This window comes from Heloderma suspectum, chromosome 2, assembly GCF_057233095.1.
Source record: "Heloderma suspectum isolate Gila_16-S chromosome 2, 16-S_ref, whole genome shotgun sequence".
NCBI lineage: Eukaryota > Metazoa > Chordata > Lepidosauria > Squamata > Helodermatidae > Heloderma > Heloderma suspectum.
Window position 1 is genome coordinate 303,089,357 of NC_139459.1, and position 24,597 is coordinate 303,113,953.

The 24,597-nt window shown below is 39.7% G+C and overlaps 1 protein-coding gene across 8 annotated transcripts in view; it reads right to left on the reverse strand.

The window, feature by feature from the left end:
- Nucleotides 1–24,597, reverse strand: part of EEFSEC (eukaryotic elongation factor, selenocysteine-tRNA specific) — a 262,269-nt gene that overhangs the window by 92,183 nt on the left and 145,489 nt on the right. For all 8 annotated transcript variants that reach the window (XR_014788537.1, XM_084840159.1, XM_084840163.1 and 5 more), the window contains one exon: nt 14,027–14,183. Coding sequence is in view for 7 of the 8 variants with exons in the window: in XM_084840159.1 (XP_084696285.1) it covers nt 14,027–14,183 (157 nt within the window). In the remaining variant the exon portion in view is untranslated. The remainder of the gene's footprint in view (nt 1–14,026; nt 14,184–24,597) is intronic.

Sequence of the window (24,597 nt, forward strand, 5' to 3'; positions counted from 1 at the left end):
AAAGAGAAAGCAACCCAGCAAGCCTTGTGGCTAGTGGCTCTTGTTTTTCTTCTAATAAATAGGAAGGCAAAGAAACCCGCCTAAAATCCATTTGATCTAAAGACCAAGATTATCCTTTTTTTAATGCAAACACAAGCAAAGGATTGCAAAAAGCAGGATCTCCCATAAAAAGTGAGCATACGAAGTGATTCAATGTTCTCTGTTGGATTGCTTGAATATGTCAACTCATCTCTAGAGAACCAAGCTGCCTTATTTCTACTTGTATCCATTCAAACTGCACAGTCTCATGGACTTCTCAAGGCATGATGTGTAATTAGCCATGTATATAAAAATTGGCTTGCCCATTACTATTGATTTGACAATGGAACAATCAAATAATTGACTGAAAATTCCAGTAAAACCTCATTTATCTCAACCTGTCTAACTTTTGAACCGCTTCTTCTCCCACATCACTGTACCTATATATCTTCTCTCTCCTCAACCCAAAGCAAAGAATTGTGCCAAACAACCTGTTTGTATGGAAACACCAGGAAGTAAGAGAGAAAAGTATTAAAAAACACACTTTGACTGACAGTCAGCCCTTGTAGTTTGGCCTATTTTCTGTTGTTCTTTCCTAGTAAAATAGCTTGCCTTTTTGCGAGATGTTGAGAATGCCTATCTATCTATCTATCTATCTATCTATCTATCTATCGGTGAGCACACATGTGTACTAGAGTTCTTCATGTTTCAAGCCCCTTCTCTTGGATTACTAGGGGTTAAATACTTGAGGGAGAGACAGGAGGCATCTCCTGGTTCTAGTGTGTACGCACATGGGCTCAAAATGTCAATGCACTGCTTTTCTTTCATCCCCCTATAACTGCCTTTCCAGATAGTAAGCGTTGCTGAATGTGTTTGAGCTGCATTCTTTCTATAACCAGATCCATCCTGAGATTATACATTCTATTAAGTATTCTTAAACTGCTGATGGGTCGGGGGGAGGGGTAAAAGGAAGCAACTATGATGGTCAGTCTGTTTTAGGGATGGGCCAAAGCCTGGTGCTCAGCCCAAAAATCAAGCAGGCCCTTCGAGTGTTCCTGCCAAATGCAATAAAACCTGGGATGGTTTGAAAGGAACACTTGCATGCCAGCCTTCCATCACCTGCTACCCTTTCTCCTCCCACAAATGGGAAAAAACTGCTTATACTCAGAAAGGGAACATGGTAGCAAGCAGAGGAGAACTCTGACAAAAACAGGTGGGCATCTCCTGCAGGAAATGGCTCTCTGAGCATCTTTTCCCATCAAGGGTCATGGGTTTGAAATACAAGGCCATGATCCCTGGTGAGAAAATACACTCAGAGTGTAATTTCCCACCAGAAGAGAAGTCCATTGGATACATAGTTGAGTGCCCCTGCTTCAAATTCCCAACCCATCCCAAGTCAATTTGCTAACACATCCTGTTTCACTAGTCAGAGCTATTGTAGATGAAACGAATGGCCTATCTATCTATATCTTTTTCAAATCATGTATCCTTTCTGTCTTAGAAAAACAGCTAAAAACTGAATATTCTACTAAAACCAAAGACAAATGTATATTCCATTTGAACACTATTTTTTTGAAAACTGGATTTACTGTTAGCTGCAGTTCACCTTTTGCTTAGGAAAGAAACCTTAATGTGAGTGGTGCTAGATGCAAATTTTCAATACAACTTTATGAGAAAAAAGTTCCGAGGGTTTAGAGAAGAAGACTGTACTATATACAGATACACTTTATGATCCTTCCAAATCTGTCAGCATTTGCTAGTTTATAATTTCTTCTGAAATGAGTATAGGATTTTTTTAGCATTTAGAGTAAATTTATTCTGTACAAAAATATACCTCTATCTCAATAGTGTACAGATGAGACATTTTAATTTGCATGTTAAATCAATAATTTGAAAATAAAAACTGACATGTCATCCCCAATGAAAATAATGGCAACATTTTCTTTTGAATTAAAAAAGAAAGTGTTCTAACTTTTTAAAGACACAATAAATCCACAACAATAACATAATCCATTTAGGGAATGTAAAAGTGCAAACAAAACATAGTATTGAAAATTAAAGAAAATGCACCTTGAAGAATAGTCACGCTTGCAAGCAAGTTTGTCTACCTACCTACCAAAAATGCCCTAGACTACTGATATTAATATAGAAGAAAACGGCTGATATTTCAGCTTGGTTCATTTGTCCCTTATTAAAAACATGATGTTTTATATATAAAGTCAAACCAACTCAGAAGCATTCACTGAATGGTTATGAATATGTTGGATATGCACGACTTCTTCTGAATGAAAAACACTGCTGCTTTTAAGCAATACGTATGTATAGCCATCTCTTGCTATTCAGATCAGAAAGAGTAGGGAAAAACCCTGCAGGCAAAAGTGCCACAGAGCAACAGGAAGAACAAATCTTTTCCTAACAGCTACCTGATTAGGTCCGAGCCAGGACAATGAAAACCAGCCTGAAAGCCTGGGAATTATCTAGTGTATCCAAACCAAAAAGAGTTCAAAAAAGAAAAACATCAACTTCCAATAGATGTAATGCAATAACAACAAATTGAATCCAAGCATGCTGCTATTCTGTGGCAAATGGTAATAGTAATTGATACAGTAACCAAAATGGTGCAATTGACCCTGACCATCAGTTTCTCCACTACACTTAGGGACGGTTCTTATTTGCCGGCAGAATTGTGGAAGCTGTTTCCCATTGGCTCCTGCCTGTTCTCACATGGCTCTTTCTTGCATACAAGACCAGAGGAGAAGGGCCAGTAATGAGATTCCTTCACATCTGAACATTATCAAGCATCCCACCCAGGCAGGTGGATGTTTGCATGGGAAGGAACATTGTCATTGATCTCACTAGCATGATTCAGTTATGGATACCTTACTAGAGTAGCAAGGGGAGAAGCTGTTAGCAGGTGTAAATCAGTCCAAACGTGATGTCAATTCTTGATTTAATAAGCATCTTCTTTGAAACGATCTGTTCCTCTTCTTCATATTTACTCTTCTAAACTACAATGCTATTCACATTTATTTGGGAGGAAGTCAGTGGGGCTTACTGCCAAATAAATGTGCATAAGATTGGGCCATGTCATACTTTGTTGGATGATCCCAGCATGATGTATCAACCTCTTTCATGTCTGCATAATAATGCCTAATCATCATATTGTAGAAGTCCTACTACCTTCTCCATTTCCATAATCAATCAATGCCCTTTAATACAATTTTCTTGTCCTTTTTTGAGCCCCTTTTCATTTTCTGAGACACAACTCAGATAAAAGATATTGAGAGGAACACAGGGGCAGGAGAGCAGGAAATACAATAGGAAAGAAGCAGGATATCAAAGATACTCCTTGACAGCCAAAAACCCTGCTCAACTTCCCTGTGGATTTTAAACTCTCACCAAACTTTGCCCACACACTGCAAAGCTTCTCTTTTCAACCTTGAGGCTAAATCTAGTTTTTATTTTACAAATGCAAGTTGAGTGTCTTACGGTGCAATCTTACAATCTTACACATGTCCACTCAGAAGCAAACCACATTAGTTTTCAATGGGAGCTAGTCCCATCTATGTGTGCATAAGATTGCAGCCTTAAAATGCCAAGTTCAGCACCTGTGCTCGAAGCAAATATAACTCTACCATTATCTCTTATTTAACAATTATTTATCCAATACAAATATCCAAAATGGCCTATGGAACAAGTCAGCTTTCCTCTCTGTGCAATCTATTTGCATACACAGAATGCACACAGCTGTTTCTTCTTTTCTGCCACAGTTTCTCTCTCTCTCTCTTTCTCTCTCTCTCTCTCTCTCTCTCTGTGGTACGTGTTTTAAAGAAACGATTATGTGTCTCAACATTAAGTCATCCCTCAACAATTTAAACTTCTAAGGGCACAATCCTATGGGGATAGTCGGCCGCATCCGAACTCGGAGGCGTCCAACGATCCAATACAGGGCAGACGGAGAGGATCCTCTGTGCTCTGGCCACCCTGCATTTGTGGCTAGATGGCTGATTTCAGCTGTCTAGCCAGGCACAACGAAGTGAGGGGGCATAGGAAACGTCGTAATGACGCTTCCACAGTCCCTCCCCACCCCCAGGAACGCCCCCTTTTCAACCGTTCCATACTGCTCTTATGAGCACAGAGCTGGGGATGCACCACGCTGCCTGTGAGGCAGTGGGGGAGGGGGTGGCGAGTTGGGTTCCCAGAAACCAAAAAATCCTGTGGCCATCTAGACACTGTCTAGCAGCCATAGGATTGCACCCTAAGTTGTACTTATGAGAAGTGGGAGAGGTTTGTATGCATGCATGTTTAAAGAATCTTCAAGAAATTAAATTATTTCTAAAAAGGGCCTTTTCTGTAGTGGCCCCCACTCTGTGGAACTCCCTCCCTAGGGAACTCCGTCATGCCCCCTCTTTAATGAGCTTCCGTCGTGCATTAAAAACGTGGCTGTTCAGGCAGGCATTTGGGGTGGGTTAGGGTATTTTAGAAAATGTTTTTATTGTAGAATTTTATTGTTTTATTGTATGTTGCACATCGCCCAGAGTGGCTGGGTGACCAGCCAGATGGGCGATTAATAAATTAAATAATAAATATATATAATATAAAGGTTATATGAGTAAGCCTGTATGAAATGAACTTTTATGTGAAAGAACAAGAGGTATAACAGTGTGTATGTGGAGAGAAACAGAAGAAGGGAATGCAACCAGCTAAAGTTAATAAAAAAAATCTTTTAAAAAACCACAAACAGGATACAGACATATTTAAAAAGCAACACTGACCTAACAATGGAATGTGAACTATATTTGACTTAAACAATTCCCTTACTGAAATGTTGGTAGCTCTTCAAGAAACAATGACATCTAGCAAATTCCTAATTGTACTTTTATTTTCCACAGATCATGTTGTTTTGATTTTATAAAACTGTCTTATTTAGGCCACGCTACTTGCATTATGAGTGGCAAGCTTCAGGCTAGAAGATGGGTTGGGAGAACACCTTGCTACAATATTCTGTTGTTGTTGTTGTTCAGTCGTTCCATCATGTCTGACTCTTCGTGACCTCATGGACAATAGCACACCAGGCCTTCCTGTCCTGCGCTCTCTCCCGGAGTGTGCTCAAGTCCATATTTATTGCATCGGTGATGCTATCTAGCCATCTCATCCTCCGCCGTCCCCTTCTCCTTTTGCCTTCAGTCTTTCCCAGCATCAGGGTCTTTTCCAGAGAGTTTTCTCTTCGCATTAGGTGGCCAAAATATTTGAGCTTCAGCTTCAGTATCTGTCCTTCCAATGAGCACTCAGGCTTGATTTCCTTTAGGATTGACTCATTTGACCTCCTTGCAGTCCAGGGGACTCGTAAGAGTCTTCTCCACCACCACAGTTCGAAAGCATCAATTCTTCAGCACTCAGCCTTCCTTATAGTCCAGCTCTCATAGCCATACGTTACTACTGGGAAAACCATAGCTTTGATTAGACGGACCTTTGTCGGCAAGGTGATGTCTCTGCTTCTTACTATGCTGTCTAGGTTTGCCATAGCTTTCCTCCCAAGGAGCAAGCGTCTTTTAATTTCATGGCTACAGTCACCGTCTGCGGTGATTTTGGAGCCCAAGAAAATAAAATCGGTCACTGCTTCCATTTCTTCCCCTTCTATATGCCAGGAAGTGATGGGGCCAGATGCCATGATCTTTGTTTTTTTAATGTGGAGTTTCAAACCAGCTTTTGTACTCTCCTCTTTCACCCTCAGCAAGAGGCTCTTTAGATTCTCTTTGCTTTCTGCCATTAGGGTGGTATCATCTGCGTATCTGAGGTTGTTGATAATTCTCCCAGCAATCTTCATTCCAACCTGTGATTCATCCAACCCGGCGTTTCTCAGGATGTACTCTGCATGTAAGTTAAATAAGCAGGGCGACAATATGCAGCCTTGTCGTACTCCTTTCCCACTTTTGAACCAATCGGTTGTTCCATGCCTGGTTCTTATTGTTGCTTCTTGACCCTCATACAGGTTTCTCAGGAGACAGGTAAGGTGGTCTGGTACCCCCATCTCTTTCAGAATTTGCCAAAGTTTGTTGTGATCCACACAATCAAAGGCTTTAGCATAGTCAATGAAGCAGAAATAGACGTTTTTCAGGAATTCTCTTGCTTTCTCCATGATCCAGCGAAAGTTGGCAATTTGATCTCTAGTTCCTCTGCCTCTTCGAAACCCAGCTTGTACTTCCGGTAGTTCTCGGTTCACATACTGCTGAAGCCTAGCTTGTAGGATTTTGAGCATCACCTTGCTGGCATGTGAAATGAATGCAATTGTACGGTAGTTTGAACACTCTGTGGCATTGCCCTTCTTTGGAATTGGAATGTAAACAGACGTTTTCCAGTCTTGTGGCCACTGTTGAGTGTTCCAAATTTGTTGGCATATTGCGTGCAGCACTTTAACAGCATCATCTTTTAGGATTTTAAATAGCTCAGCTGGAATACTGTCATCACTGCTAGCTTTGTTGTTAGTAATGCTTCCTAAGGCCCACTTGACTTCACTCTCAAGGATGTCCGGCTCCAGTTCAGTGACCGCACTATCATGGCTATCAGGGACATTCAGATCTTTCCTGTATAGTTCTTCTGTGTATTCTTTCCACCTCTTCTTAATCTCATCTGCTTCTGTTAGGTCCCTGCCTCCTTTGTCCTTTATCATGCCTGTCTTTGCACAAAACGTTCCCTTGAGATCTCCGATTTTCTTGAAGAGATCTCTAGTCTTTCCCATTCTGTTGTTTTCCTCGATGTCTTTGCATTGTTCATTTAAGAAGGCCTTCTTGTCTCTCCTTGCTATTCTCTGGAACTCTGCATTCAGTTGGATATATCTTCCCCTTTCTCCCTTGCTTTTCGCTTCCCTTCTTTCCTCAGCTACTTGTAAAGCCTCATCAGACAGCCACTTGGCTTTCTTGCATTTCTTTTTCTTTGGGAGGGATTGAGTTGCTAGCTCATATTCATCAGGGATATGATTTAGGTCATACCTGAATGGTTTAGTGATTTTCCCTACATTCTTCAATTTCAACCGAAATTTTGCAAGAAGCAGCTCATGATCTGAGCCACAGTCAGCTCCAGGTCTTGTTTTTACGGACTGTATGGAGCTTCTCCATCTTTGCCTGCAAAGTACATAATCAATCTGATTTCGATTGACCATCTGGTGATGTCCATGTGTAGAGTCGCCTCTTGTGCTGTTGGAAAAGAGTGTTTGCTATGATCAGCGTGTTCTCTTGGCAAAATTCTATTAGCCTTTGTCCTGCTTCATATTGTACACCAAGGCCATGCCTGCCTGTTATTCCGGTGATTTCTTGACTTCCTGCTTTAGCATTCCAATCCCCTATGATCAAGAGGACATCTTTTTTTGGTGTTAGTTCTAGAAGGTGTTGTAGGTCTTCATAGAACTGATCAACCTCAGCTTCTTCGGCCTCAGTGGTTGGGGCATAGACTTGAATTATTGTGATGTTGAATGGTTTGCCTTGGATTCGTACTGAGATCATTCTATCGTTTTTAAGATTGTACCCCAGTACTGCTTTTCCCACCCTTTTGTTGACTATGAGTGCTACTCCATTTCTTCTAAGGGATTCTTGCCCACAGTAGTAGATATGATGGTCACCTGAATTAAATTCGCCCATGCTTGTCCATTTTAGTTCGCTGATTCCCAAGATGTCGATGTTCAATCTTGCCATCTCATGTTTGACCACCTCCAGCTTACCTTGATTCATTGATCTGACATTCCAGGTTCCTAAACAATATTGTTCTTTACAGCATCGGATTTTCTTTTCACCACCAGACACATCCACAGCTGAGTGTCCTTTCGGCTTTGGCCCAGCCGCTTCACTCTTTCTGGCGCTACTTGGAAATACCCTCTGCTCTTCCCCAGTAGTATATTGGACACTTTCCAACCTGAGGGGCTCATCTTCCGGCGTCATATCTTTTAGCCTTGTGATGGGGTTTTCTTGGAAAACCATGGGGTTTTCTTGGAAAGAATACTGGAGTGGGCTGCCATTTCCTTCTCCAGTGGACCACATTTTGTCATAACTCTCTGCCATGACCTGTCCGTCTTGGGTGGCCCTGCACGGCATAGCTTATGAGTTCACTGAGTTACGCAAGCTCCTTCGCCACAACAAGGCAGTGATCCATGAAGGGGTTAATATTCTGTTACGTCTTGTAAAATACTTAACGTGATCCTTACCACAAACAATTTAGGGTGCAATCCCATGTATCTTTAGGCAGAAAAAAGTCCTACAACTCCCAGCATGCCCAGGACTTGTAGGACCTTTTTCAGTCTAAACATGCATAGGATTGCACCGTTAGTGAATGAAGAATAGAAACAGACAATCCTATATGTAATTATTTGATTTGTTGTACAACATTGGACAGTGCCAACAAGATGACATCTAAGCACTGGAGGGAAGGAATTGTGTCTTTAGTGTTGCTCAGAACGTAGGATAAAAAAGACAACATTCCACAATGTAAAAAAAAAAAAAAAAACCTTGGTGCATGTGGAGACAATCGAAGCTCATGCTGCTTGTTCCCCAGATGGTGGCAAGGATTCATTTGGTATGACAACATGCAGTTACTTGGAAATATGACTCTTAAACAAGTTAACATCTGTCAATATAGTCTAAGATTTCACTTATACAAGGATTCTTTCAGACTCGACACCCACGAGCTACATGGAAACATGTAGTACAGCTTTCCCCAGTGACTGCAATATTAAAACTCCATACTAACTGGAATTCCCAGAGGTACATCCCAGACATGGCTCCTGATTTGCAGAACTACCACTGTGGGATGCTACCATTTGGACATAGCCTTAGTCTTACACTTCAATTTTACATTGAAATAAATAGGACTTACCAAGCCCTATTTGCAGTGCCATTTATATTTTCCAAGGAAGCAAAATATGTGTGTGTGTTTGTGTGTGAAAGTATATTAGACCGCCCTGCTCCAGAAAAAGTCAATTCACAACTAACTTCTTTTCTTTTTACTTATAGCAAGGTGAAACCCTAGATATTGATTATCTTATTTTAAGCATTTATATACATTAAAACAAAGTTAAAAAGAAAAAGGAAAAAGTACGCCCACAGGGAAACTAAGAGAGTAGCATTGCCGTAGACAGAGTCAGACTTGAACCTTGGCTCCAATATCAGCACAGCACATGTCAGTCACAGCACATGTCACTCAGAGTAAGTTCCAATGATAGGTTGTCAGCTGACTTGAGGAAAATACTGTTCATGTGAGCAATTTAACAGGGCTACAATCTCACACAATGTTGGGGCTCCCTTTCTGAAAACAAAAACCAAAATTTGCTATTTTTGTTTTCATGGACAGCAAGGCATGAGATTGTGTGAGTTCATGCCTCCCAGATTACACTGCTCATTGAGTAGACCATTAATGTAAGCAGCTTTTCCCCCTCAAGTCAGCTAGCAACATACTGTTGGTTGGAACTGATACTCAGTCTCAGCTCCCCACCTATAAAATGAGGAAACAATTATTCTGTTGTATGAAAGAGATTAGGACTAAAAAGATGGCCATGTGTAACACAGCTGGGCACACCCGACTCTGTTCTCTGAAAGTTGTAAAAGCTTTGCAGTCTTTCACAACCAATTTTTGCCATCCCTCCTATCCACAGCAGCCCTCCCACAAATTTCCCCGAGAGGGGAGGACCCTCAACAACAGCATGGCATGGGTCACAGGAGGATTAATTGGGTGGGATCAGTGAAAATCAGGTCCCTACATTGCTTGTGTAAGCAGAAGTGCTTTCCACTTCTGCATTAGAACCTTTGGATCTAAACTACTGTGTGCAAAATCCCTCGAAGTCTCATGACCAATCTATTAGATTCCCCTTTAGATCCAACAAAGTTATTAAAGGAGCACGTTAGAATAGTATAGTTCATGAACGTTCTGCAAACAACAGTAGAACTTAATTTTCACAAGTGATGAGGTCTTTGGGTTAACGATGCTAAAGAAGGCTACAGATCACATCTCACAATCAGTATCTTAAACATGTAGTAACGAGTCAGAGTACATAAAATGCTGAGGTCCTCCTGCTAACATGAAATAAACTAGCAAAACACCGGCCATGAAAAAAATGGGTCTACCTCTTAGAAAAAGTAATTAGGCACAGTTTAAAGTATTAATAAATGATATTTTAAAATTGCACCATCAATAAAGATCATATTGAAGAAAACTGCAGTTAGTTCAAGTTTATTTACATATTAAATTTGCAATTGAATAAACCAGTACATTCAGGAATTAAACTTTTTAGTAACAATGTAAACTCCTGGCAAAAATGCTAACATATATAATTTAATAGTGAAGTTATTATTTTATTTTTATTTTTTTTTATTATTATTATTATTATTATTATTATTATTAATTTTAAGTTAAGGGTTCATCTACATTTTGCTTTGACATGTTTCAGGAAATTATAAAATAAACACTGAAATCTCTTATGTGTGAACAAAATTCAAACTACACCTTGGCAATGCAAAATTAGTATCTGTGCTGTCATCGTCAGCAGCTAGTTCTAGTACTTGCATATGCTTGCAAGATGACATCAGTGATTCTTGCTGCAAAATGTTTCCTGTGTGTTCCTTTCACTTTTTTCTTTTTCCATTTTCCATTTCTAGAACTAAAGAACACTTCATACACACATAATCTACGATTGATCCTATTTTTATTCATACATACGAAAATTCAGTTTGGTTTATTTTTAAAAGAAATCAAACCCAAATGTCAATGTTCATTATTAAAATCACATATATTAGCATTTCTTCCAGAATTTTACATTTTTACTTGCACAAAATAAATACCCACCATGTAAGGTATCACAGATGCACACATACGTAAAGCACCAAATTCCCCTTTAAAATACATATAAAGTGGTGATTTAAACAACCCTGTGCCTGTCTTGAACAATGACAATGAATCCAAAATGTCACTTAATACATCAGATTCCCTTAACCGTCTACGTTAATTCTTCTAAAATACCCTTAAATTTAGTGAAGTGGTCTCTCCACATTTGCACACACTGAAAACTGAAATTTTACCTTGATAGTCATCAGATTATCTAAAATGCTTGGCCAATTCAGATGTAACATTCCTACCTTAATAAAACTTTGTTTATTAAGCCAGGAATAAATGTTGGAACAGTTCACCTCCCCTCACCAGCCAGTTTCGGCATTTCGGCCCTGGTCTCTAAACCACAGTTCCCTATTTTATCTACAACCACAAACTGTGGTTTAATTATGTTTACTAACCAGGATGTTACAATTCCCTGTTTAGGACAAAACAGGACACTGTGATTTAAAGAAATCGGGATCAAGTGGTGCAGCTAGGCCTGGGCCTTGGGGCCAAAGGCCAGGGGCCCGCAGTCCAGGGGCCCCTCAAATGACCACCCAGAGAACAGCCAATCATAGGGGCAGTGGCAAACAGGCCCAGCGTCAGTACCTGAGCTGGCATGGGATGCCAAAGCCTACTGGGGCTGATGCTCTTCACTGCAACATTCTTTTTTCTTCTTTTTTTAATAGTCAGTGGGCAGCCAGCTGGGTACAGGCACTCATTATTATTGTATTATTTTTACTGTAAGAACATGTTTTCCTTTTCTACAGCAAAACTGTACATATTCCTAAGTAAATGTGTTTAGAATCAGGACAGCAGAAGCAAATGTCATTTTATTCCGGATGGTGTTGATTTAATTGACTTTAAAATACAAAATTTCACATACTTTTTTCCTGTCAGGATTGGCCAACTGCTTGTTTTCCTCTAACATATCAGAAACGTAGAAACGGTTGTAAAGCATGGAATGGCAAGGGGGTGGGGGGAGAAGAAAAATGTTTGTTGTGTGCTTTACAATTAAAGAAATACACGTGGCCTTCTAAAGGAGGGACTCTGTGAGACCATTGTCCAGGTTCTAAAATTACGTAGAAGCACCACTGTATCATAGTGCCAACGCCAGTGCACAAGGGGAGGAATTCCCCATCTTTATTTGCTTTGTTAACTTGCATTACTAAAGAAACAACTCATGAACTCAGAAGTTTAATCTGAGCCTTCTGTTTGAAGCAGCCAACCCAAAGGCATATAGATTCATGTTGAGGCTCTCTTTTTTGTTTTCTTTAATTTAAAATAAGTAGACCATATCACTATAAAAACTATTACCAAGTTAATCAATTATATTTCAGTAATTTTCCTCAGAATATTAATAATTTATTTTTCCCATTTTCCAGTATAGCTCTCTTCAGTGGTAAATACTTGGGAAGAACATAGTAAAACACGGCAAATACAAGCACTCTACCCTAAACCAAAATAGCTAATGAAGTCTGATTCAGCAACCAGGTTGAGGACATCTCTTTTCTAAACGTCTCAGAGAAGGCTGACCAAGGATACCTTTTCCCCAATTTCCCTTTGGGTTTTGTATTTTAATTTTTAAAAAAATCAGCATGAGGATGAACCTTAAAGAATTATGCCTGACTGAATATGCCTGATTAAACAGGCTAAATACGTCTAAGAAATTAAAAGAAATGCCAACAATTTTTTCATGGGGGGATAGATGGTCTCACAGACTTCTGCTTTTCCCCTTGAACACTATCTATAAAAAGTGGGAAGGTGGGGGCATGTCTGGAATTTTAGTAAGGTTGTCAGTTATCACACTGGAGGCCAGGGAGCTGTCTACAAGATGGTACTGAAAGTCCCTCGTGTGGACTCTCAGTTTAAAACTACTGGCACCTTGCTGTTTTGAAAGCAATATGGAAAAGTGTAACTACCAAATACCGCTCTTTAAGTATCAATTTAATCTTCCAGCTTATGCTAAACCCAGAGTTCAGGAGATTCTGAATGTGGCCTTTTATTCTGAATTTGCTAGCTCTTTTTGTGTTCTTTTCTCTGTTTGACTCTACAATAAATATTTACTCTCCTCATTATATAAATGCTGTAGGCTGGTGAAAAAAAATCTGCAAACTCAGTATCTTAGTGTTACATTTTATTTATTTATTAAATTTCTTAATCACCCATCTGGCTGGGCACTGGAAATTAGTCTTAGACAGAAGTGCTTATTGGGGAAGGTTATGAAGATGTTGCATTACGTAAATGGGGATAATATCTTCCGCCTATAATAAATCCTCATTAAAAAAAATATTCCAGAATTCTCTTCACCTAGTTTAGCAGGTGGCAGTGAAGTACCTGAAGCAACCTTTCTGTAGTAAAGCAGAAAAGAGGCTTCTGATTTCTATTTGCATTACTTGTTATAATCCATGGTAAGCTGCTGTGAATGGGAAAAGGTCCTTATACTGTAAGACTATAGATAGGGACCGTCTTCTGTTTTTATGTTATTTATTTATTTATTTATTTATTTATTTATTTCTATACTGCCCAATAGCCGAAGCTCTCTGGGCAGTTCACAAATATACTGTATGCTCTCAAATGCTATATGCGCTCAATAAATAATAATAGTAACAATGGCTATGCTATGCAGTTGCTTAAGAATATTTTAAGCATAAAAATACCACCAGGGAGCAAAAAACAAAAAAACCTCAAAGGCTGGTTTAAAAAAAAAAAAAACTGTTCCCAGCTAATCAAGGGTCACATAGTAGGTGTTATTGTGCTGCAATGCCATGCAGCCAATCAGATTTGGTAATGCAAAGTCAATTTGGAGTGACAGCAATACTTTCTGTATCCCATTGTTCTCATTGTGAATAATATCTAGGTGAGAGAAAGATGGCTGCTGTGCTGCAAACACTTCTGTCCCACTTCACACTGCCCCTCCCTTTTCCTTTTTCACTGAAAGTGGACACTTTTCACAGGAACTGTAAATATTCAAAAGAAGGATTCCCCTTCTGGTTGTGCCCTAAAAACCATTTCCCAGAGTGAGTGAATTTCATGATACCTACTACTGGTGTACCACAGATACCACTAAATGCATATTATAATTGGCTCCTTGGGATTTTTTTAGGACATTAGAAAACATTCTTCTGAACATATGAAAGCAGCAAAGGTAACCACTTACCTGGAATGCGGATTTTAAACTTTCCACTCTGCCCAAAACCGCCTTCTATTATGCCTTCCTCTCCTGTAGATAGCTTGACCTTCAGTCCCACAAAAATTTGAATGTTGGTCTCTTTTTTGAACAGCGAGCGACCAATCACACTGTAATCATCACAGAGCTACAAACAAAAGCAAAAACAAATTTCTAAGCACTCTCTTCTTTTTTAAAAGCTGTATTATATTGTGCTAATTGTGCTGAAGCCTCTACACTGATTGCCTGATTGGTTTTGATGGCATGGAATGCTCAGGAACATTCCAACTGTTTAGGAAACAAAGATGTCAGAACTTTTATAGTCCACTTTCTGTGAGGGAAGGGAAAGATGTCAGTTTAGCTGTGATTAAAATACCACAATGGCTCTAAAGATAAGAGGAGCTCTGTGGCATAGGCTGAGGGCTGAGGAGAGGTAAGGTAGGAGTCAAGGGCTAGGTTCACACAACATGGTAACCCACACTCAGTGGATGAGTGTGAGTTGTTGTTGAACCGTAGGTTGTTCCTGTACTGTGGGTTGCCATGTTTTCTGAACGCAATGCGTTTTCCACAGGGTGGCTTGTTAACTATGCAGTGTGGCTTATTTTTCTCAAACAAGCCAGCTTGAGAACCCATGGTTTGTTGTTGGGTTGTTCAGGGTGGTTAAGAAGCCACACTGCATGGTTAACAAGCCACCCTGTGGAAAACACATGGCTGTCAGACAACATGATAACCCACATTTCAACAACAACTCACACTCAACCACTGAGTGTGGGTTAGCATGTTGTGTGAACCCAGCCAAAGTCTCTAGATTCTAAAAGCAGACTGGCTGAAGGAAAGGTACAGAATCTGAGAAAGAGGAACCTGAATGAATAGTTGATGAGTATTTAATGAAGAGGAGGAGGCTTGAGGACAAGGGTAGGAGGAGATAGGAAACTGACCAAGAGATGGAACTTTAAATGAAGTGGGATCAAATGGACAGTAGGGTGCAAAGCAAGGGCTTGAGAAAGCAATGCCTGATAGACACATGAAGATGAAGAAAGCAGGAGTCAATGAGAAATAGGAGTGGGTCAAATGTCTAAGTTAGGCACCACTGGGTGGCAGGAGCTGCAAGGCAGGTTTGGAGAGCTAAGAACTATGGGCCAAGGATTCTGGGAGCATATGGCTACAAAGTATAAAGTCTAGATACTTAACATAACTGCTCCACCTTTGATGTTGTACAGAAGGGGGTGTCTGCCAATTTAGGCTTCTACTGTCACTGCGGCAAGGTGATATGGTAACCTTAAGGAACCAATGAGGGCCAAGAAGCAGGGGCAGGAAGGCACTAAATTTTCATATACTGATTTGAGCCAACCAATTCTTTGGCTGCGATGCTCTCAGACATTGCTCATATAGATAGATCTACCTTATCTATTTTCAACTCCACACCACTTTCATTTCAGCAGATTCTTTTGCCTGCTTGAATAAGGCAAAGTGCTTCCAATATAGCTTTTAAAAATTCACCTTTCAAAGGAATATATAATCACCTTGATGTGTTAAACCCAATGTCTTAAACCAGCTGTATTGAATTTTAATTTAAAGATTATTAAACCAGTGGGAGTCACCATTCCAAGTCTGGATTCATAATTAAGCAATCAGGTACAAGAGGCAGCAAGCTTGTTGCACAGGCAAAGATAAACAACCCTCCCTGGGGCACTGGAAAGGCAAAGGTGCAACCAAGTGAGCCTAATCCCTAAGGTGTGAATATCTTTGGATACTCCTCGCCCCTGAAGTCACTGTGCTTCTGTGTCATAAGAAGAGCCTTTACATGAAATGAAACAAGAAAAAATTCCTTTATTGAAGGGAAAGCTACCATTGGATCCTCCATTAAAATCGAAATCTGTAGTTCTGCATCACACTGAATAAGAAATACAGAAATACAGAACAGACAAATCCTTGAATGTGGAACAGGAGTAATACATAAAATGCAGGTTGTAAGTTGAGCTGCTTAGAATTTTTCTTGCAGCTAATCTGGATGGTTAAAAAATATAACTAATGTCTTCAGAATATTGGTAGTTTTTTATTTTTATTTATTTATTTAAATACTGCCCAATAGCCAAAGCTCTATTGGGTGGTAAGTTTTTAACATGTATTATTTATTTTTATTTGGGGCCCAATCCAGCCAGTCCTTTGGACATGCACAGCTGTCTTAGGAGTGCTGTTGTCCCATCATGGGAGGGCTACCGAAAGGAGAGAAGGGGGCAGGATGCAAAAGACAACTGAATTGGGCCCTTATTATTTATTTTCCCAATTTATATTCTACTTGTCAACCAAGAGACCTCAAAGCAGATAGCAATATTTTAAAATAGTAATACAATTCAATAATAAAGTCATCAACAATAATGTACACAGCAGGAAACTACATAAAATAAAACAGCTATAAAATCCTGGCAAAACAGAAAAAATAGTAAGTCACTATCTCCAAGCTGAAGTTTCCAGTTTGTAAAACTGGAGTATAAACAGCAACAACATTGCTCTGAGCATGACCTAAATACATAAAGAAACAGTGACCGAAGCTCCATTTGCCTACCCATACTGATAAACAGTGACCATCTTTATTTTTGCTGTACAATCTACACCTAATATAAAATATAACGCTGTATGAATGTAATATATTAAGCCTGATTTAGAAAAAAAAAGGAAATGTATTTCTGTTTGCTGCAAGCCTTATCTCCATGAACACCAATTGTTTCTTGGAAAGAAGGGGGCATGGACCTTTAGCTTTTAAAAATTACATGACCAGATATATCATTCCCCCCATCCTTAGCGTGAACAATTGTTGTCTTCAAACTGTCTTTATTTTTACACAGTCCTCAGCTTCTTTTGATATGTTTTAGAAAAGCTTATTATTTGCTCCCACTGAAACGCAACCCTTATTACTGTACCAGCATTTTAGCTCCAATCACTGGATTGTGCCTTAATCCCCTTTGAGTTCTCAGAACATCTACTATGGCAATCGCTTTGCCCATTAGCTGAGCAGCCTTTTGGGCTTTGGTTCTGCTCAGGCTCTCCTCCTTTTTCTTCTGGTTATAAAATATGAAGTTTAAAAACCTAATGCTGCAAAGACAACAACGGATACATACTCTTCTTCTGAGGCAGCAGACAGGGGCCTCGCCGTGAGGGCAGACTAATTTTATTAACTTCAGGGAAACTTCAAAAAGCTTAAGGGCTTTAATGCCAGACAGAGACGACCCCAAAAGTCAGTTTAAGTGCTGCATAAACAAAGGATTAGGTCAAGAAAAAGCTGAAGGCTCCTTGCATTTCTTGTTTATATTGTCATATGACCTAGTGGGAGTGGAAGAGGGTTGCCTTTCTGACTTTAATCCTCCGTGGTGTACAGTGACGCTTCAGTTCAGTGACCTACATTACAATAATATTTTTTTTTAATTTATGGGCAGAGGTGCAGCATCAAACTCACTTAAGGAGCTAAAAAAAAAAAGAAAATGAAAAGAGAAAAAAAGAACAAATGTTTCTGACTAGTAAATTCTCCCTCTCTTGCTCACGTTAGATCAGCGGCTTAGAAAGGGATTTCAAGTTCAAAGGGACTATTCTGTTGCTCTTGTTTTATGGCTTAGACCAGAGGACACAATAGCATTGATTTTTATGAAATATCCCCTCCCCTTTGGTTTTGTGTTTACAGGGAAAAAAAACAAATAGTACTATATTAACATAGGTGAAGACTCAGTCATTCTCCCTCTCCCTTACACACACAAACTTTCAGAGTACACAGTTTTAAAATCCTTTGTTTTAAATATTATTTGCATTGCAGTATTATGTTTGCAATGCTGTAGCTACGTTTTGTGAAATGACATCCAGCAAAAAAAAAACACAAACACCTCGTGGTTTAATTCCACAGGAAAAAAAATACTTAAACAGAACCACCTTCTCCTCAGAGGCTCTAAACATCAATTCTAATTTTAGAATAATGCAAATTACAGTCAGTCTCTGAACTATCTCATTGCTCATATTTGGAAGGTAAAAGGCACCCATACAATTTTTTTCATATCCTCTAGGGCCAAAGCGAGGGTGAACACAGTGGATGGGGAATAAGAAACAGAACAAGGAAGGGAAGGATAGAGGTAAGGAGAAGTGGATTTTTTTTCAAACTCTAGAAATAATCTAAAACTAACATTTTCACATAGCACAGTCAGATACACATGAAAGAGGCTTCAACTTGCCAGTGTTCACATTGCAAAGCTAGTGCAGGAAAGGTCAATAAAGGGAAGAAAAATAAAGCTGTCAGCCGAACAACCATTTTTCAGTTACTAAGTTCAATTGCATTGACTACTGCAATATACATAGTGCTTATTTGGAAGCAATGCTAAGCTATAGTTTAGCATTATGTGAACAAGTCTTTGGCTCATTAGTTCTCCTCTCCCCTCTCCCTCTCTGATGTGACCACAAGGAGAACTGAAGCTTTCGCTTCCATTTTCAGTAACTGCAGTTTAGAATTGTGTCTGAACCTGAACACTAAGGTTGTACTCAGACAATCATATCTTGGTTTAATAAGCCAAGATATGGGTGAATGCAGCCTTCATTTCTGACAAGCTAGGTTTGAAGTTGGCTTAATATACAGGCTTGTTCAGAAGACATTAACCACAGTTTCCCAAGTGGGATGAAATGGGAAACTACAGAAGAGACTAACTGAAATCTGAATTCCAGATTTCTTCAGTCTCACCACAAAGGGAGGAACGAAAGGCCTGCATATGTGCCCAAAAGGCTAGTTCATATCTTGGCTTATTAAGCAATGATATGATTGTCTGAACCAGCTCATTCTGTAGTTAGTCTTAACTATGGTTTACTGAAACAAGTGAACTTCAAACTGTGGTTTATGAAGTTGGCTTGTTTCAATATACCATAGTAAAGGTTATCCATCATTTAAAGTTTGGACATAGCCCTAAACTGCTGTTAACTGAAAATGGAAGCAAAACCTTCTAATCTCCACCTTGCAGCCACACCAGAGGAGAGGGGAGTGCACGAAATCAAGGTATGAACCCCTGCAGCATGTGCTCTGGTTCTCTGTTGGAAGGTAAGAGGACTAGAGCAGTGAGTTTCCACTTTGGCTCATTAGAGAAGATGAGGATACCTAGGACAGGATACAGAAGGCATCAGAGCAATGACAAAAGTAGGAAGAGGTTGTCTGGGAAGAAGCTGAGAACTGTAGCAGGGAGGATACCTCAGGGAATACAGTGACTGCAAGGAACAGGAGAACAAGAAGGAATTCTGAACCTTATATATCAATTTAGAGCACAATCCAACAGGATTGCTACACTTTAGACAGAGGGCTCCAAAATAAGAGCCCTCTGCCCATCCAAAGCCCTGCAGGCAGGGTGGGTGGAAAGATGGAGGGGAAATGCTTCCGGTTCCAGCTTTTAAAAAAAATTAAGTGGGCTGGACAGGCAACAGAAAAGCTTGTGAATCTAGTGGATCCACTTCTCTCCCTCCACCTCCTCCTCCTCTCCCCACCCACTCCCCCACCCCTTTTTCTCCTTCCCTGACCCTCTTCCACGATCAGTTATGCTCTACATCAGAATCCCAATTGGTATTTTTTAAAAATACATACATTCTTGACTATTCTCTAATGACAGACAACAGATCCTGTTTCAAATCTGATCATATAAATCTGTTTTCGAACTCATGCAATCATGTGGAACTCACCTACAGTCTCATTATAACCTGGTCAGCTGATATAACCTTATCAGCTCTGTTACTCACTAAGACAGATACTCAGTAAGTGACTCATATGCAACTTTAGAAAAATTAATGACAACTGTCCAAACACCTGTGCAAGCCAAAACTTTGTAGTGTATGGCTTAATCTAACAATAACTAGAGCAATGGCCAGAGACAATTTCTATCAGCGAGCCCTGCCAAATTCTGCCACATCAGCCAAAGCAAGTAATTTTATTGTTATTTAAAAAATAAAATATTCATTCTTTCCTTAGAACTGCCCTCACTGAAAAGTTTTGTGACCAACTAACCAAAGCCATGTTGATCCATATTTTGTAAACTAACATATCCTTCACTCTTCTACCACTAAGGTTCATAGTCCCCCCATTTTTTAAACACAAATGGAATTTCAAATGAGAATACCATTATCTCCACATTCCTGAGCTTTACAAAATTGCTCAATCGCAAACAGAACAGCAGCCAAAAAAATAAATACATCTCTCATGCTCCTATTTTACTGTGGATTTTAACCTGTGAAAGCATTGTGCATTTTTATTCAATGAGTGCCCTCATTGCTGTGTTATTATCACATTTAGCAAGCCATCAGCAGCCAAGCACAACCAAGCAAACCCATGTTCAGACTTCAAAGCAGCTGAAACATTAATTGTGGTAAAACCAGGTTCTGCTAGGCAACTCAATTTACTGCCAAATTCTGACATCACACAACATCAGACACACACATGCTATTTAGGTAACAGAATTTAAATGGCAAAACTAGGGAAGAACTAATTCAACAATTATGGACCCCATGTACAATTGGCAGCACAGCACATTGCCAGCAAGGTGCCCTACAAAGATTTTTGTGTTGCACACAGACCTTGTTAAAATTATGCATTTATGTGATTTGTACCCACCTTTCTAGAAAGAAAAATGGCATTCGAGGCAGCTTACAATCACAGATAGACAGCTCATAAAATCTTTTCATTGGATAAAAGAGAAACTCTATGATTTCAGAGATGTATAATAGCAATGTGCATCTGAAAGCAGGTACGTATAAGGAAGACAAAAGCAGGCCTCTGATTCACTGGGTGAATGCAGAATGAGATGTGTAAGCAGTCATAGCATCCCGCATGTTGATCCTCCTGCAAACTTCATAGAACTGTCCACCTGGAAAGCTTTTCATGTAGAAAATCTGGAACGTTAGCTTAACAAAGGTATGTAACTATAGCTGCCTGCATTCCTTTGATAGGATAACTGGAGACATCTGATAGTATCTGTAACTCTGTGAGAAGTAGGGGACCTTGTTGAAGTGTGACAGCTATAGCACTAGGATAAGAAGTGCCTGGTGGCACTAAAAGGAATAAAAACTTGGTGCCAAGTCTTTACTACCTAAATCCAAGCTACAGAAGCTATGATTTTTGTGAGTGAAGAAAACAGCTGAGCAAAAACCTATTAATGGTTTTGTGAGCACCATAATGGTGCTTCTGTTTATTTGTCAGAACAAAACTGGGGACTTTGGGAAACAATGGGAGCAGTGTATTAACCTAATAAGCAAAGCAACAGACAATCCATAATCGCCTAATATGAATTTCTTCAAGACAAACTGGTCATTTAAACAGTGAGAGGAATTACATGAATTTTAGCATCAAGGATGAAGAACATGATCAACTAAAACTATATTAAATTAGCATGCTTTATTTGTGACCACCACACATATCACTAAAATCTGATTTCTGGAACAGACTGCCATGAAACTGGTGAACTACAAACGGCATGCCTCAACCTTTCCTTCATTTGCAGCTCTTTCAGAAGTTATGAAGCTAATTTGTACCCTACAATATTTTTAAGGGAACACCAATTCCTCATGGATGTAAAACACATATTACCATTATTATTTAGAGTCTCCCTTAGAGCAGTGGGAGGGCAGTCACCCACTTCCTTCCTTGACAAAGAGAATGCAGTCTTCTATCAATGCCAAGAATAGTCACTGTAAATTCAGTTATTCTAATCTCCAGACATCCATCGGCAGCAGGGTGGGACCATCTAAATCAGTATTTCTATTAAACCAGAGTCTGGACTTTACTTAAAGCACTCAATGATTTCATCACCCATTTGTTCATACCTTCCCCCACTGGGACCGAACATTAAGCTGCTGCTTTCTCCAAAAAGTCTATGCAAGATAAGCAAGCCCCAGTGATCTACTATCACTAGCTGTATAACCTAGAAAAACTGTACCTCTGTGTCTCTATGAATCCTCTAGGTACTAAAACTGTACAGGAAAACACTTCAGCAAAAGGCAAGATGTTAGTAGCATAGTGAGTGGCATTCCATTCATGACAAGGAGGCTAAATGTCTCAATGCCCTAAACGGTTGTGCCGTTGGTCATGGAACTGACCAGAGGGGGAGGTGAACCTGGATTGAATCCTAAGTGGTCCTGCCCAGGACCTACTGCAAGTTGTGAGATGCAGCTGGAAATAATGACTACAGTGCTATCAGATTAATAATTACTTATTAATTTCCATTAATAAGTGGGAAATTGCCAAGGAAGGCCAAAACAGTCACATTTGACTTCAAAAGAGGAAACTTCTCTAAAATGGGGAGAACCAGTAAAAAGGAAGTTGAAAAGAGACGTCGAGAGGGTTAAAGGTCTCCAAAATGCTTGGAAGTTACTTAAAAGCACAATAATAGAAGCTCAGCTAGAATGTATACCACAGGTTAGGAAAGGTAGTACCAAATCCCTGGCATGGTTAACGAGCAGTGTCAGGGATGCTATTAGAAAAAAAAAAGGCTTCCTTCAGAAAATGGAAGTCTTCCCCAAATGAGGAAAACAAAAGGGAGCACAAGCTTGTACAAAGATGATGCAAGCAGAAATAAGAGGTGCAAACATACATTTTGAGAAGCATATTGCTAAAAACATTCAGGCCAACAATAAAGCATTCTTTAAAAAGAAGCAGGAAACCAGCTAGGGAGGCAGTTGGACGATAATGGAGCTAAAGGAGTACTAAAGGAGGATAAGCAAAAGCTGAATGAATTCTTTTCATCTGTCTTTACTGCAGAAGATATAGGACAGATACCTGTGCCTGAATGGATATTTTCAGGAAGGAAGTCTGAGGAACTGAGGCAAATAGTGGTGATAAAAGATGACGTTCTCAACCTTATTGACAACTGAAAGCTAATAATTATCAGACCCAGATGATATCCATCCTAGAGTTCTTAAAAAACTAAAATTTGAAACTGCTGATCTTCTATCAAAAATGCGTAACATGTCCCTAAGATCAGTCTCTGTACCAGAGGAATGGAGAATGCCAATGCAATACCAATGTTTAAAAGGGATCCAGAGGGGTCTGGGAAATTATCAGCCAGTTAGCTTAATGTCTAGTCCTGGTGAATTGGTTGAAAGCATTATTAAAGATAAAACTAATGAGAATATAGAAGGATAAGCCCTGCTGAAAAAGAGTGTCAATAAACCTGTGGACAGGGGTGATCCAGTAGACATTGTTTACTTGGATTTCCAAAAGGCCTTTGACAAACTCCCTTACCAAAGACCCCTGAGCAAACCTAGCAGTCATAGAATAAGAGGACAGGTCCTCTTATGCATCAGTAACTGGTTAAAGAACAGAAAGAAGAGAGGAGGAATAAATGGTAAATCCCCCAGTGGAGGGATGTAAACAGTGGAGTCCCACAGGGATCTGTATTGCAAGCAATGCTTTTCAAGTTGTTCATAAATGATCTGGAATTAGGAGTGAGCAGTGAAGTGACAAAGTTTGCTGATGACACCAAATTATTTAGGGTTGGTAAAACAAAAAGGGATTGCAAAAAGCTCTAAAAGGATCTCTCCAAACTGGGCATAAAAGTCACAAATGCTGTTCAATGTAAGCAAGTGTAAAGTGATGGACATTGAGGCAAAAAATTCCAACTTCACATATATGCTGATGAGATCTGAGCTAGTAGTGACTGACCAAGAAAGAGATCTTGGGGTTGTGGTGGGCAGCTCAATGAAAATGTTGACCCAGTGTGTGGCTGCTGTGAAAAAGGCAAATTCCCTGTTAGGCATAAATAGGAAAGGAATCGAAAATAATACTGCCAATATCAGACTTCCCTTATACAAATCTATGATGCAACCACACTTGGAATACTGTTTACAGTTCTGGTCACCACACCTAATAACAGATATTGTACAGTTGGAAAAAGCACAGAAAAGGGCAACTAAAATAATCAAGGGGCTGGAGCAACTCCCCTATGAGGAAAGGTTACAACATCTGGGAGTCTTTAACTTAGAGAAAAGGCAAGTGAAGGGAAACATGATAGTGGAGTACAAAATTATGCATGGTGTGGGGACAGAGAATACGGAGACATTCCTCCCACCCCAATATTGGAATATGGGGTCATCCCATGAAGCTGATTGGTGGGAAATTCAGAACCAATAAAAGGATGTATTTTTTCACACAGCACATTGGTAAACCATGGAATTCACTTCCACAAGACGTAGTGATGGCTACCAACTTGGATGGCTTAAAAGGGGATTGGACAAATTCATGGAGGATAAGGCTATCAATGGCTACTAGTCCTGATGGCTATGTGCTACCCCCAGTACCAGAGGCAGTGTGCATATGTACAGTTGCTGGGGAACTTGGGTGAGAGAGTGATGTTGCACTTATGCCCCACTTGTGGGTTTCCCGTGGGCAGCTGATTGGCCACTGTATGAACAGAATGCTGAGCTAGCTGGACCTTTGGTCTGACCCAAAATGGTTCTTCTTATGTTTTTTTTTATTTTCTCAGCTATCATGAGCTGCCCATGAATTTTTCAGAACAGATAATTTCTAGCCCTATTTGAAATTCCTACAGACTTCAGCAAAA